We start from the raw sequence: 16,384 nt of genomic DNA, 5'->3' as shown, positions 1-16,384 counted from the left end.
CTCCCTCCCTCCTTCCTTTTCTTTTATGACAGAAAGATTCAGAAGGTGTTGACTTTTTAATTTGGCTATAATTTTATTTGTTTTTATGAAATAACAAAAGACAAGGCTATGACTCTCAGTCCATATTAAAGCAACAGTTTGCTATTTCTGGTTACTGAGTTGTCAGGATTTATTATGCAGAATGGGAGTGACCTATGTATTATAATCACAAAACTGAGATCGTAGGGTCTTAGAATTTTCCTCCTAGATATGCACTAGCATAATGCTAACTTGAACCTCCTGTGTAGCTAGGAACTGCAGTGAACTTTACCAGGGCCACAATAGAGGAAGATGAGAGCTTCAAGTAAGTCATTCCGTATAAGCATATTAGACTGTACTTCCTCCAGTTCCTCCTGCTAGAGCACAGACAGCTCTTCTTGCCCACTTGTTTGTAGACAGGCAGATGTGGTCAGACAGAATGTGGGTCATAGTTATTTTGATGGTCTTGAAGTTGATTGAAAAAGGAATAAGACTGAGTAAGTAAGATGAAGTTTCCACTGGTTTTATGCCTTCTAATTTTAATGGGGTTTTGTTGTTGTTTTGTTTTGATTCTTTTTTAAGGTATCGTCTCTCTGGTATTGGTAGCTTCCATATCAAGTGCTTTATTTTTCAATCACATGGCCAAAATCATCTGATTTTTACCTTACAACCTACCTACCAAATGCCAATAAATAGTACTGTTATTTAGAACTTTTATATTTGTGCCAAAATAGTTTCTAAACCTTTTTGTGAATTTCTGTAATTTACTTAAGATGAATTATTTAGCATGTATCTATTAATTTATTCTTATGATAAACTAAGTTGTTTTAAAATTAAGCAGGATGTAAATAGGCCTAGGAATCTTGGTGGGAGCAGGGTAAGTAGGGTGTTGATAAATTGTTAGGTGAGAGAAAACCTGAGATTTTGCCAGAAAAACTTCAATGCCCAGCTTCTAATATCATAGTGCTTTTATTCACAAGTCTGTCTGAGTGTTGAGCAAGTATGCAGCATTTCTATCAGTTCATAGTTTATACTGCTGTAACTAAGAAGGCTTTATAATGAATTAAAATCAAGGCAGAAATGGTTTTAAGTGCCAATAAGTAAATGTGCATCAACGGGGCTGGAGAGATGGGGCAGAGGGTAAAAGCATGGGCTGTTCTTCTAGAGGGCTCTGGTTCTATTCTCTGTGTCTAGCTGGTGATTCACAACTGTTGGTACCTCCAGTTCCAGGGCACCAGGCATACGTGTAGTTCACATGCATGCATGTAGGCACTCACAGACATATGTAAGTCAGAAAAGGAAAGTGTGGGAAAAGGGGAGAATTTTTTTAAAGAAACACAGCAAGGTAATTGCTAATTAGGCCACTAGAGGGTGTGTGCTATCTGCCAAAATCTACTCTAGTCTGCAAATGGTGTCTGCATCCATAACAGATGTGTTACAGGAGGTATTGAGGATTTGCTGACCCTTTTTAGCTGGTTTATGCCTCCTTGCTTAAACAGCTACTAAGAGTCTACATCATGCGGGGCGTGGTGGGGCACGCCTTTAATCCCAGCACTCGGGAGGCAGAGGCAGGCGGATTTCTGAGTTCGTGGCCAGCCTGGTCTACAAAGTGAGTTCCAGGACAGCCAGGGCTACACAGAGAAACCCTGTCTCGAAAAACCAAAACCAAAACAAAAAAAGCAAACAAAAGAAGTCTACATCATGGAATGGAGTTAAATCACACAAAGTGGGTCAAGAGGTACATTGTGTCTTGTTTTTTGCTAAAGTTGATGAAGGAGCTTTATCAAATGCATGTTGTTTGCTCTGTGGCAGGAGCTCTGAGGGGGAAGTCTAATTATGACAAGATAGACAATGCTTGGTAGAGTGACAACAAATGGGCAACCACCCCCAGTTGCTGGGGTGGAACTTAATACTTCCAGGTATGCTAAGGGAACCTCAGAAAACAAATAAAAAAGGGATACTAGGCTGATGTCTGTGTGAAACTTTACAATGTAGCTTTATTTAAAAATAGGGCCTGTGGGGCCTGGTAGTACACACCTTTAATCCTAACACATTATGGAGAGGTAGAGACAGGTGAGTTCTAGGTCCGTGTGGTCTATATAGCTAGCTCCAGGATAACCAGAGACCCTAACTTAAGAGAGAGAAAAGAAGAGAATATCTTTTTTTTTTTTTTTTTTTTTTTTTTGGTTTTTCGAGACGGTTTCTCTGTGTAGCCCTGGCTGTCCTGGAACTCACTTTGTAGACCGGGCTGGCCTTGAATTCAGAAATCTGCCTGCCTCTGCTTCCCGAGTGCTGGGATTAAAGGCGTGCTCCACCACGCCCAGCTACCCAAAAAACCAAAAAATAAAAAATAAAAAAAAAAAAGAGAGAGAAGAGAAAAGAGAAGTCCTTGTAGATGTAATCTGTCAAGGGTCTTATGATTAACTCATTCAGAATTTTGGATGAAATCCTAAATCTAGAGACTGGTATGTTGATGGAATAGCATCTGGTGTGGAGAGGACTGAGAAGGCTGGGGCTGATCCTGGAGCATTGCAGACTCAAAGAAGTGTGGGCCTGGAACTATTTGGAGCTGGAAGAAGCAGGAAAGACACCCCACTACCCCACTAACACACAGACCCAGTTCTCCAGAGAACAGAGAAAGTGACTGCTGTTTCTGAGCCACCGATTTGTGTCAGATTGTAAGTGCCGTGAAGTGAGAGTAATGATCTGGGAGCAGGGGAAGGATGCAGCTGTTTTGGAAAACAAGAAGTCCTCACTAGGAAAAGATCCTAGACAAGATGAAGCTTGTATGATCTGACCAGACCAGACCAGATCTCAGGAAGCTAGAGAGAGTAGAGAGCCCCCAACGAGTACTGGAATCGTTTCGTCAAGGAAAAAGGACAGTGGAAGGTGAGGTTTCAGGACTGTCTCCATTATGCCTCCAAATGACACTGTCAGTTGGCTGAAATAGAAGTAGGCTGTTGATGGATAGTGGTGGTCCATGCCTTTAGTTATAGTACTTGAGAGGCAGAGGTGAGCAGATCTCTGAGTTTGAGGCCAGCCTGGTCTACAGAGTGAGTTCCAGAATAGCCAGGGCTACACAGAGAAACCCTCTCAAAAAACTATAAGAAAAAAAATAAAGAATAAGAAAAGAAAGAAAGATAGGCAGTTGGCTTGTTTATTGGGGGGAGCTGGTTAAGTCTCTGGGAATAAGAAACAGTAGGACATTACCAGAACCTAAGCCTGGTGTCTGCTGCCCAGTGCCAAATCCTTAGCTACCTTCTCCAGAAGGGAATCTGTGAGAGCATTAAGTACCGGATTGGAGTTGTCTGTTGCAAGCTAGCTCATAGATGCAGTTAAGCTCTCAAAAGCTCAAGTCTACTAAAGTTTGTTTGTAGATACACCTGTTCCTCACCCTTGTTTTTACTCAAGGGTAAGCAAGACATGAAAGGAATTGAAATATGTGTAGCTAATTTATGTTATTTTTTAAATAATGACATAGCTTCTGTTGGAGAGACATTGCAAATTTGGGGAACTCTGTAGATTTTGCTTTACCTACAGCATGACCAGAGTTGTTTCATTATTTTGAAGTACTAATATTAGGTTATGTTATCAAGCATACCAGTTCTCACACCTCAGTACAGACTGCCACAGAATTGTATCATAGCTAGCACTTAGGATAGACTATACCTGTTATAATTTAATTTAAGTTTTTTTATTTTTAGTTATGTACATTTGGGATGGTATATGCACATAAATACAGGTGCTTTCAGAGGCCAGAAAAAGGTGTTGGAGGCCCTGGAGCTTGAATTACAGGCAGTTGTATAGTGCCCAGCATGGGTGCTAGGAATTGAACTCAGTTCTACTGCAAGAGCAGTGTATTCTCTTAACTGCTGAGTTGACTTTGCCATCTCACTGGTTGTGTTTTAAATAGGTAGTATTTTAGAGTTTATTCAACTTTTAATCACCTCATACAGTGTGAAGCTTCTGTTCTTCATTCCTTTGACAGTGAAGAGTGAAATGATTTTTGCTGTGTTCTGCATTGTAGTGTTTGGTGAATTTCCTTGCTCAGACTACTTACTTGACAGTTTCAATGTCAGTTCCTCTGAAGGTTCCTCCATCCACACAGTATGTGCTTCAGCAGTAGTACTGGGAGTGTAGACATGAGTTAGAGGGTTTGCCTAGTACACACAAAAGCCCTGGCTTTGATCCCCACCACTGTCAAAAACTAAAACTTGCTGCAGCGAGAATAAACTTTATACGTACATTCTCTCAAAGGGCACTGCAAACAGTCCAGGAGTTTTTCATTTTCAAAGATTTAGTGTGGAAGCTGGTAAAGACTGTCCGGTGGATAAAGGCACTTGTCCCCAAGCCTGAATTTGATCTTCTGTGCTCACATAGTAGAGAGAACTGACTCCTCTCTGAGTATTCTCTGAGTATTCTGACCCCAAATGTCACCACAGCATGTAGACACTCACTCATATGTAATAAATAATTGCCATTAGAAAGAAAAGATTTAGTTGAGATTTCCCTTGAATCAGAGCTTGTATTCTGTATGTGTTCATTTTATACATATGTAATTGCATGCATTCGTGGGTATAGATAGCATATCTATGGGTCATAATACACATAGCCATTTCCATGAACCTCTCTAAGGTAATGTGATGTGGGAAGAGAAATAAAATTCACATGGAACATTTACTTATTAATATTTAGAACTATTTTACTTCATTGGCTTTGGTTTAGGAGAGTGATCAGAAATTAAAGAAGTTTAAATGAGTCATTATAATAGTTTTTATTTTTGTACAGCATTAACAGTTCCTAGAATTTCTGAAAGGTTGTCTTATGTTCCTGATAAGAAAGCTTATTCTATTAAGGAATGGCTGAAAATCTTAAGAAGGTAAATGTGCTCTGTTGTAAATATATTGTAGGCTGGCTTGTTTAAGGAGTTCTGAAGGAGTAAGAAAAAACAAACAAACAAACAAATAACCATTAGCTTCCGGTTTTTTCTTTTGTCCTGAGCTGGTGTTGCCTGGGAGAGTGTGTCCTTACCCATGTAGGAGGCTGGTGTTGCCTGGGAGAGTGTGTCCTTGCCCATGTAGGAGGCGCTGGGTTCCATCCCCAGTACTGCAAATGACATGAAACAACAGCATCCTGATTTTCTCAGTTTGAGAATAGGCTATTTGCTAGATTTTTTTCTGTATGTTAGGATTTTGTTTTGTTTTCCAGATGAAGACTAGTTGACTTAATTGAATCTAGAGAGTTAACCAAGTAGTTTAGCTTGAAAAGAAGAATCTTCAGTATAAACCAGAAATGTCCTCTTTTCGTGCAGCATACTATTGGGGAGGGATGTTGGGGGACACGGCAGATTTTCTGTTATCTGAAACAGTTTCCTGCAAGCCAGGCTGGCCTCAAACTCATATATATAATAACTTGGAACTGGGGCTAGAGAGATGGCTCTAGATAGATGGTTTAGATTCTAGAATATCATGATAGATAATGCCAACTCTGTGATGTAAGGTGACATCTCATGGGTGAGTCAGAAGGCATCAATGAATGTAGAATTACTAAGGGGAAATATTAGTGATAAGCAGTATTGTGACTAAAGTGAACCTAACAGAACTCTGTAGAAGAGAGGCCAGAGGCTAAGAGCACTGAGTGCTCGTCCAGAGCCCTGAGTTCAATTCCTAGCAACCATCTGTAATGAGATCCAATGTCCTCTTCTGGTGTGTCTGAAGACTGACAATGTACTCATTTTCATATACATAAAATAAATAAATCTTTTTTAAAACGGCAATGTAGAACTCTTTATCTCCTGTTTTTACCACCATGCTGGACTTTTTCTTTGCTTTTTAATTTTATTTTTACTTATTTTTATTTTTTGTGAGAAGGTCTCACTGTAACCCTGACTGGTCTTCAAATTCACTATGTAGAACAGGCTGGCATACTGTCTGCCTTCTGAATGCTGGAATTATGGGCTTGAGCCACCATGACTGGTTAACTTTGGTTTTAAATATTATAAACATATGAAATCTCTGTCTCAAATTTTTTAATCCATTTTTGTCCTAAGTATCTGTCTTTCTAGTTACCTATAAGAGCATGGTGCTGAGGGCATCAGAGCTAAAGGGCTCATCTACATCAGACTGATGCCTATGACTAGGCTTTTCCTTCACTGTTACTATGTGAAGAATTAACACTGCTTCCAGTAAGAAACCATTGCTTGCATGATCACCACAGGGCCATACATTTAGCTCCTGGAGCCTAGGCTTGAGCTTAAGTCTTCTGACTCTAGTTCTATCATTCATTTCTCTAAGATCTCATAACTGCTAGGGTCTTTAGACAGATGTGATTGCCACAGAACCAAACCAGACAGGGGTGCTGTGGCACCTTCAAAGACAGCAAGCAAAGCAGATGTATGGTAGGGAACAGCTAATTGTTTTGGCATATGGAAGGGCTATTCTGTGCTAAGCTTACAGGAGTAGATTAAGCAGATGGATTGAGTTTGAGTGGAGAAGGAGGGCCAGAGTTTCTTTGTAGCTAACCTGACTAGAGAGGGCCTTGCCATTCAGTGGTATTGAATGTGGAGAAAAAGAAGGGACCAGGTTACAGGTGAGGCCAAATATAACATGATTTCTACCAAAGGGAGAAAGTGAATTTAGAGAGGAAGTGACTGATAGAGAAACCCAAGAAAGATACAAATACAGTGATGCTACTGGTCTAATATAACCAGAGTACTGGTTAATACTGATACAATATACCCAGAACCACAAAGAATGAGAATCTGAACCTGTGGGGTTTGCTGCCAGGGCTCTGTGCTGCCAACAGAGGTGGGAAGGTCTGCTTAGGGACGGGGGAATCCAGTAGGAAGGCTGCTGCACTCCTTCCCTCACTCCAGGAGCTGGCTGAATGGAGAGGAAGTTCACCGCAGCCCACACACAGCCCTCCTCAGGTGGTCAGATTTAGAAAAGAAATGTGGCAGTATATTCACCATCCATGCCTGGCATCACACCTTTTCCTATACTTAAGATACTTAAGATAGCAGCTATTTATCATACAGCTGACAGTGCCTCTGTCACCTAATTGTACTCTTGTCCCTGCAGCCTGGAGTTCTCGGATACTTTGAATTCAGTGGTTCACCCCAGCCTCCTGGTTACTTGACCTTCTTCACCTCAGCACTGTATTCTTTAAAGAAAGGTAAAACGAATGTGTATTAAGACATTGGCACATTAAGCAGAGATGTACTGATTTTTTATATGTTTTGGCATATAGTATCTTTATGGTTATATTTTCTAATTTGCTGGGTTCCTTTTCTCAATGTATTTTTAATGAATTAACTCTCTCATTTAACTTCGATTAATAAAGCATTGTACTGTACCAGATATTCTCTTGCTGGGCGTGGTGGCGCACGCCTTTAATCCTAGCACTTGGGAGGCAGAGGCAGGCGGATCTCTGTGGGCTCCAGGCCAGTTTGCTCTACATAGGGAGACCCTGCCTAAAAATAAAAAAATAAATAAAATAATCAGGGCTATTGTTTATTAGATGTAGCATATTATTATATAGAGTTTGACCCTCTGGCGCCAAATCATACTCTGTTTTAAATTTCATTTGGGCTGTTGTTATGTTTTATGTGAAGTGACAGGTTTTGATCTGACTCAGTGCTTACCTAGTCGATAGTTGACTATGCTGTGCCATTTAACTCAGGGCCTTTCCTTCACAGGGTGGTTTCCAAAGGTCACAGGTATGCCACAGTACATCACGAGCCTGCATCAGTCTCACTCCACATCTGTGTGTTACTCCCATAGCCTCTTCCTCTTTCCATATTGCTTTGTGTTCTCTCAAGGTCATGGCGAGTCTGTCAGTCAGTTCAGTTGGATACATCCATCACACACTTGTCTCTGATTCTTTTGTTACCATGGTGGTGCTTCACTCACATCTGGACTAGACAGTGGGCACTTAGCTGTTTTTAGTTTCTGCCCTCCTCTTCCCATGATACTTTGCAAATGTTAGTCCTTTCTAGAAGGCAGAAGAGCCCTGAGCCTGTTAGACTCTTATTCATCCCTCAGGGTCCAGCTCAAATACCACAGTGTCCAATAAGCCCCTTCCTGAACCTAAACTGTTCCTTGTTGTTTCTCCCTAGTAATTATCACAACTTCATGTATACCTTTATGAATGTAATTATAAAATAATCTGTTGAATGTCTTTTTTTTTTTTTTAAAGATTTATTTATTTATTATATGTAAGTATAGCTGTCTTAGTGTCTGTAGCTGTCTTCAGACACTCCAGAAGAGGGCGTCAGATCTTGTTACGGATGGTTGTGAGCCACCATGTGGTTGCTGGGATTTGAACTCTGGACCTTCGGAAGAGCAGTCGGGTGCTCTTACCCACTGAGCCATCTCACCAGCCCTGAATGTCTTTTTAAACTTAAGTTTCTAGGGGTGGGAGCATGAGTTCTTCTTTAGTGGCTGGGTATTTGCCAAGTGAGTGATCTCTTTAAATGCTGTTACATTATCCCAATAGATCAACTATCTATTATTTTTTTTAAAAACTGGGTGTTAGATTATTTCAGGTTTAAAAACTTACAATAATACATCATTATTATATCAAACAATTATATGATAACCAATTTTTTTTATTTTGTTTTGTTTTTTTGAGACAGGGTTTCTCTGTATAGCCCTGGCTGTCCTGGAACTCACTCTGTAGACCAGGCTGGCCTCGAACTCAGAAATCCGCCTGCCTCTGCCTCCCAAGTGCTGGGATTAAAGGCATGTGCCACCACGCCCGGCTCTATGATAGCCATTTTAATGTGCATTGTTTTGGGGTTTGATGCACAGAGAATTGACTCTGGGTGATACTAAGGGGAAAGTGACCTGTTATGTAAGTGTGTCCTGTCTTCTTGAAAGACTGAGCTGCCGAGCTGCAAGTGATTGACAGGGCTTAGTAAATCCCTACACTAGGGATTGGACATAGGTGTCTTATGCTCTTTCACTGAGCTACATCCCCAACCCTCTTCATTTTATTTTGAGATAAGGTCTCACTAAGTTGTCCAGGCTGGCTTTGAACTTGCAGTTGGTCTACCTTGGCCTGCCATGAAGGCGAGATTGCAGGGCTGTATCATTAGATTTGGCTCCAAGTTTGAATTCTAAAAATAAAATACAACTTAAATAAGTTTAGAAACACACATTTAAAGCTCTTCATGAAAGAACATAAACAAAGTTGTATATGAAAGGGAATCCAGTAATCTCTAAAATGAAGGCAGCATTTAAAATCTTGAGCTGAAGGGCTATTTCGGGATCATGAAAGCTTGTTTTTTGTTTTGATTGCTTATATTCTGCTATGCCACCTTAGTAAGAAATGAGTCATTTGTCTTAAACTGCTTTTTCATTTGCAGTTTTTCAGATGGAAAAACCTTTCCAGATACAAGACAGCAGCCTTTCTTCCCTCCCTTTCCTTCCTTCAAGCTAGATGAGAACAAAACAGGGATAAATGACATGGGGGGAGGAAGGTTGGTGGCATTTACAGTCTGAGCTACTCAGGGAGCTGAGGCAGGGGGACTCATTTGAGACTAATTCTAGAAAACAGCAAGACTCACACTCCAGTACAAAAATGATAAAACAGAAACTGGGAGAAAGGTATAGCTGGTAGAGCCTCCCCTCTAGGATGCTCAGGCCTGGGTTCTTTCTCTGTATCCCAAAAGCAAACCACACAAAGCCAGATACCTCAGAAGTACAAGATGAACATGCTTGGTGATTTCCCCTGCACCCTGCACCCCGCCATCTCTGATGACATGTGTGGTTGGACTTACCTTTTCTCTGTCCTCCTACACTGCTTCTAACCAGGTCTTAGAATCCTGCTGCATACAGTGTTAGGAGCTGAGATTCACACTTGCTCATCCTAAGTGACTAAGTTCCCTCTTACACTTAATGAACCATTTTCTTAAGAAGAAGACACGTTTGGAGTTATTTTTAACTTAATATGTATATCCTGAAGATGAATCTTACCCTGAACATCTGGATTTACTCCCCCTTTCTCTCTCTGACTCTAGGAGGGAGTTATTTTCCTTATTGTTAATAATAGGTGCAATACGAGAAACATGTGTATACTTTTTTTAAAATTTTATTTATTTTTTATATATGTGAGTACACTGTCACTGTCTTCAGACACACTAGAAGAGGGCATTGGATCCCATTACAGATGGTTGTGAGCCACCTTGTGGTTGCTAGGAATTGAACTCAGGACCTCTGGTAGAGCAGTCAGTGCTCTTAACTGCTGAGCCATCTCTCTAGCACAAGGTAATCATTTTTATAGACATAAATATGATGAATATATGGCTTTCTAAGCTGTTACTACTTGGTAGAGTGTAGATAGATTCTACTTCCTCTAGTTCTTGCGAAGTTTTTTTTTTTTTTTTTTTTTTTTTTTTAATACATCCATGCTTTCAGGTGGATTAGGGTTAGAATTATGTTAAATATGGGAATGGATTTGAAGTCAGTTCATAGGCTCATACTTACCTTCCCTTTCTCACTCGTAGCATGGTTATTCATTTAGTTACAGCTTCTTTTGGTTCTTCAGTGTAGGTGTTAGTGGGCTCTCATTAATGCTTGGTCATTCCCAAGTGCTAGGTGTTTAACTGTGGGCCTGTACCTGGTGCTTCTAGGACCTACAGGAAACAGCCTTATCCAGACAGCAGAGTCTTGTTCTTAGAGCCATTCAGTGTCAACAGTCTTTATTATTCTTTTGCTTAAAAAAAAAAAAAAAGTGCCAGCTGGTGGGGGTGCACACCTTTAACCCATTCACTCAGGAGGCAGAGGCAGGCAGATCTCTGAGTTTGAGGCCAGCCTGATCTATAGCATGAGTTCCAGGACAACCAGGGCTACACAAAGAAACCCTGTCTCAAAAAACTAAAGGAAGGAAAAAAGAAATATAATAGTTGGTGATGGTGGCTCATGATTATAATCTTATAATTCTAGAGGTGGAGGCAGGAGGTTTCCTGTGAATTAAGACCAGCTTAGATTTCAGAAGGAGACCTTGTCTTTAAAAAGAAAAAGATGAAAATTTAGTAGTGGGCTTAGTGGCTTGCATGTATTTTCTTTTTTCATCTTAAAGGAGCTTTGCCCTAGTAGCCTTTGAAGGACACTTCAGCTCTAAAATGCCGAGATCCTTCTACAGTAATTATAGGCCTGTGAAGCAAGAGTGCTTCTCACATCTTTTAAAGGGTTGTCTTTAGGGAAAGAAACACCTCACGTGGCTGACTTGATTAGCACATAGTACAGCCTGAAATAGGAGAGGGCTTGTAAGCCTATGTTCAGACTAGCCACCTTCTCAGAGGGTGGAAAGGAAGGAGTTTAAAGGGAACTATTTGAACACTTCACACTGCTTTGGGATCTGATGAACAGGACTGCTGCTGTGAGAGTGTATATTTTCCTGTCATGGAGATGCATGACAACAGCTATTTAGCTCTGCAGTGTATGTTCTAAAATAATATAGCTGGAACTGCATCTTACTTTCCCTCTTTTTCCAGATCACAAGAGAGGATTCCCTGTGTTTACTTTAGCGGTGTCTTGACAAACTCTGACATGTGTTTGTGGTCTCCAAATGCCAGATTTCTTTCTATACAATTGTTTTAGCCTTTATGTGAAGAATCATAAAACTATATAAACCTCAAAGTTAACATTTCTAGGGGAACATACAAATATTGTGGTAGTTTATACATAGTAAACATTTCTGCAATGTGTCGTTTTTTTGCTGGGGGATGGTATTTTGAGGCAGGGTTCTCTGTGTAGCCTCGCTGGCCTAGAAATCACTCTGTAGACCAGGCTGACCTCAATCTCAGAGATCCACTTGCCTCTGCCTCCTGAGTGCTGGGGTTAAAGGTGCGTGCCACTACCTACCACTTGCCTACTCTGTCTCCTTCCCCCCCCCCCCTCTCTCTCTCTCTCTCTTTTAAAAGGTTTCATTTGATAGGCATGTCTACATTGGAGTATGAAGTATGAGTTGTCATCATAAGTGCACTGGGGAGGGAGTCCCCAGCTACAGTGGGACAGTTGTTATCCTCTTTTAGCATAATCTTATTTTCCTTTTTCCAATTTAACTAAAACCCTGAAGAAGAAAAAAAAAAAGAGAGAAAACCAGAAGTTAATGAGAATAAAATAAGGCTATTTCCAGGCCACACTGGTTTGCCTATTGAAAGGTCACAGTTAACCAAAAAATGGCCAGAAGAGAAATTTCCCTAGAGGTAAATTATGTCTCAGTCATGCCGATTAAATACATGTAGCTTAATCTGCTGATACTTAGTTATGGAGTAGACCAGGACATACTTATCACTAGATGTCTGTATCATTTTCTCTTGACCCAGTGTTCCTCTTTGTTCAGATCCTTGAGATCTCATACAGAACTCTCCTGGAGGTCTAAGAGTTCTGCCTTGTTCAGCCCTGGCTTGTTTGTCCTTTGGGGATCCTTGGGTACAGTACTCCCAGAACACCAGGCACTATAGGTGTCTGAGGCAATTAAATTGTATAAGTTCAGTTTCTAGTTAGAGTGTATATCTCTTTCTGAAGAAGTGGGAAGGAAATGTCATCTTTGATGGTAATTTTCACAACGTTTGAGGAATGAGGAAGTTTAGGAGATACTGTCTTATGTCCTGGCTGTCCTAAAACTCACTCTAGATCAAGCAGGCCTGGAACTTAGAGATCCACTTGCCTCTGCCTCCCAATTGCTGAGATTAAAGGCCTGAGCTGCCATGCCTGGTCTTCTATTCTGCTTTCTAATGAATGTAGCTATTCTTACTCTTCCTTTAGCATTTGAAAGGTTAACATTTTACTTTATCGATGTAGTTCATGACTCAGAAGATGTGTGTTCTCCTTAATATAAAACTGGTTTTGATATTTCATACTGACTTTAAGGGAAATGGTACTAAAAAACAGACTGAGGTGAGAGTGTTCAGAAACCCCCTAACAAAATCCTGATGTGAGCATGAGAGTCCAGATTGACCAGAAGGGAAACCACAGGGAGTTTCACCTCCTTCATTCTCCTTGCATCCTTAGAGAGTAAAAGTGGTGGGTAAGCCGGGCAGTGGTGGCGCACACCTTTCATCCCAGCACTTGGGAGTCAGAGGCAGGTGGATTTCTGAGTTGGAGGCCAGCCTGGTTTACAGAGTGAGTTCCAGGACAGCCAGGGCTACACAGAGAAACTCTGTCTCGACCCCTCCCCCCCGGAAAAAAAAGTGGTGGGTAGTGACAAACGTGTGTGCAGGGAACAGGGAAAGTGACTAAAGTTGTCCCTAGGGTACATGGGAATTGGAGTGATGTAGTCTGTTAGTGGCAAAGAGCCCCAAACTTCTAACAAATGGCCAGAAGGTGAGATTGAGAATTCAAAGCAAGATGGCTGACCACTGAAAGCCCATCAGACTTTGCGGACAACAGTACCTTCTGTTGCTCCCCTCATGGGAGTGTTCATGGGACATGTCCTATCTTATAGTGTGCCTAAGAGTGGCTCAGTGACCTCTAAGGACACAGGGTCCATGCCTCAGCTCTTACAACAGGACAGTTGTCTGAGTGTTTTCCTGTTCCCCTCCTGGAGAGAGTGAATGGCCACAGTTCAGGCTCTGGTCGCCTTTATCTGATTAGCTATTGGCACATGCAGCTGTTTCCTTGCCCAGATGTTCTTTTAAGAGCTTGTCACATTTGTAGTCATTTTTTTTTTTTTTTTTTTTTTTTTTACCATTTGCTGCTTTGTGGTTACTGGGGATCTAAAGCTGGCTAAGGACCAGGCTAATAAATAGACTGTATGAGAACTATAAGAATTAATTGAGAGGCCTGAAGAGATGATTCAGTATTTAAGTGAGCATACTGGTCTTGCAGGCAATCTAGGATCATATCTCAGTATCCATGATAGGGACTCACAGCTGCTTATAACTGCAGTTCTAGGTGCATGTACCCACACACAGATAGAAACACACAGATTTTTCTAATCTTTTTTTCTTTTAAAGATTTATTTATGTATTTATATGAGTACTCTATCTGCATGTACACCTGAATGCTAGTAGAGGGCATCAGATCCCATTATAGGTGGTTGTGAGCCACCATGTAGTTGCTGAGAACTGAACTCAGGATCTGAGTTCTGATGGTGCTCTTAACCATTGAGCCATCTTTCCAGCTCCCCTTTTTTCTGATCTTAAAAAAGTAATAGAATATGACTTTTCTCATGTTAGATTTATAAGTGACAAAGAGGACATGTGTAGGACATGCCAGTGCCTGCTTTAACAGGGTGCACTCACATTCTTAGACTGTAAACTGTAATCCAAATATTAATTATTGCATGATATCGCAAACCTGATGTACTTCTTTCTGGAAAATTTCCACCATGTTCACAAGAAGTTTCAGAGTTGCAGTGTGTTAGGCTGTGCTTTGTGCAGACAACCTGCTTCCTTCATGCTGATGCAGTTAAACTGCCGTTGAGTGGCCCCATTCAGCCTCCAGGCAGGCTGTCACTTTTTATTCTTATGCTGCAAGCGCATCATGCTGGAGATATTAGCAGAGTCCCAGATCAGTGTCCTCATTGGCTAATTTTGCTGTTCTGATCACAGCTCTTCACCGGGACTCTGGCCTATCCTGTGCAGTGTCGCGTAGGCTCTGCAAGCCTCAGCTGTAGCTTAGCTGCTGCCTTTCTTCTTCCTGATACTTTTACCATCTGAACTTAATGTGCTGAACCATCTAAAAGAGAGTGGATCATTGGTAGGAGTGTCTGCTAGCATGTGGAAGGCCCGGGTCCATCCATAGGACTGTAGCACACATCTCTTCCTGCTTTTTTCCCTCTCATCAGCCTCTTCTGTAGGAGCCTGGTGGCTTCTGTGGAGACTGACAGTTGGGGAGAAGGTCTGAATGCTGGGTATACTCTTTGGTGGCTTCTGGCCATTCTTAGTTCAAGGTCTCAGCAGATAGAACCAGGAAACACATGCATTTATATCCATATGTGAATGCATCCATATACTATCTTAAAGATTTATTTATTTGTTTGTTTGTTTATTTATTTATTTTATGTACATGAGTACACTGTAGCTGTCTTCACACACATCAGAAGGGGGCATTACCAATGGTTGTGAGCCACCATGTAGTTGCTGGGAATTGAACTCAGGACCTCTGGAAGAACAGTCAGTGTTCTTAACCACTGAGCCATCTCTCCAGCCCCACATCCATATTTTTATATCCTATACATAGGTGAAAATGAAAAACTAGCTTATACAGTTATCTCTGATTCCAGGCTGACACACAGTATTTTAGCCTTCCTCTCCTACAGTGTAATTTCTTATCGTAGTAGTGAAAATCCTGGTTCCCATGGTGGCAATATACATGGGTAAAAAGGTGTGTTAGTAGTTCAAGATTGCCAGTTTTATAGCCTCGTGGGAAGCTTTTGTAATGAGCTTTATGGACTTAGCCCAGTTCTCTTGACCCTTAGTCTTACAGTTCTGCAGTTCCTGAGGTTGATTGTCCCCACCCTCACCGTGGTGTACTGCTTTGCAGTTAGCTTTTTTGCTAGTGATTGCTTTCTATAGTATCTTCCCCACCCCCCATTTTCCTTGCATGACTGTGACTCTGAGTCAGATGCCCAGGTACATGCAGGCCTCCTCACAAACTACTCCTTTGCTTTCTGGGTTATTCTTCCTGTGTTTCTCTTGAGTTACTTTAAACTCGTCAGGCTTGTGTTTAGGATTGTTTACCTAGAGAGGCATTCCTACTGTTCCAGTCAGCTGCTCCTCGCCTGATGGTTAAGGCTGGCAATGCTGGAAGGTGGGACTTGGAATTGAAGAAAACGTTTTTCATTTTTGAGACAGGATCTTATTATGAAACAGCTTAAGCTGACCTGGACACTATCTGTAGACCAGGCTGGCCTCAGACTCACAGACACCTGTCTGTCTCTGCCTACAAGTGCTAGGATTAAAGGTGTGTGTACCACTGTGCCAGGCTTTGTAGGTGATACCTTTATGTGTTGAATTTGTTCAGATTTGGTAAGCTGAAATTTAACTGATCTTATTTAACATCTACAATAAGGAAGGAGAGTGGGAAAGGATGAAGTGTTCCCTACACTAATCTCCTACATCCCCCCTCAACACTGAACTTTATTTTATAATTGTTCAAACTCTATAGTACGCATGGTCCCTGAAAAATAAGGAGGACTGAGCAGGGAACGATAACAACCTGGATTCTGTCCCCAGAACTTGTACCAAAGGTTTTCCTTTACAGTCATGCTCTGGCAGGTGCACACACAGCAGACTAAAGCCTATTTATGTATTCATCCATCTATCTATCTATCTATCTATCTATCTATCTATCTATCTATCTATCTATCTATCTATCTATCTATCTATCCATCCATCCATCCATCCATCCATCCA

The 16,384-nt window shown here is 41.2% G+C and overlaps 1 protein-coding gene across 3 annotated transcripts in view; it reads left to right on the top strand.

Moving 5' to 3' along the window:
- Nucleotides 1-16,384, top strand: part of Txndc11 (thioredoxin domain containing 11) — a 60,568-nt gene that overhangs the window by 22,001 nt on the left and 22,183 nt on the right. For all 3 annotated transcript variants that reach the window (XM_021209199.2, XM_029544868.1, XM_029544867.1), the window contains exon 5: nucleotides 7,098-7,191. In XM_021209199.2, the coding sequence (XP_021064858.1) occupies nucleotides 7,098-7,191 (94 nt within the window). The remainder of the gene's footprint in view (nucleotides 1-7,097; nucleotides 7,192-16,384) is intronic.

This window comes from Mus pahari, chromosome 12, assembly GCF_900095145.1.
Source record: "Mus pahari chromosome 12, PAHARI_EIJ_v1.1, whole genome shotgun sequence".
In the NCBI taxonomy this organism is placed as follows: Eukaryota; Metazoa; Chordata; class Mammalia; order Rodentia; family Muridae; genus Mus; species Mus pahari.
Note: the sequence above shows the minus strand (reverse complement) of the source record. Positions and strands in the feature narration are given on the sequence as shown.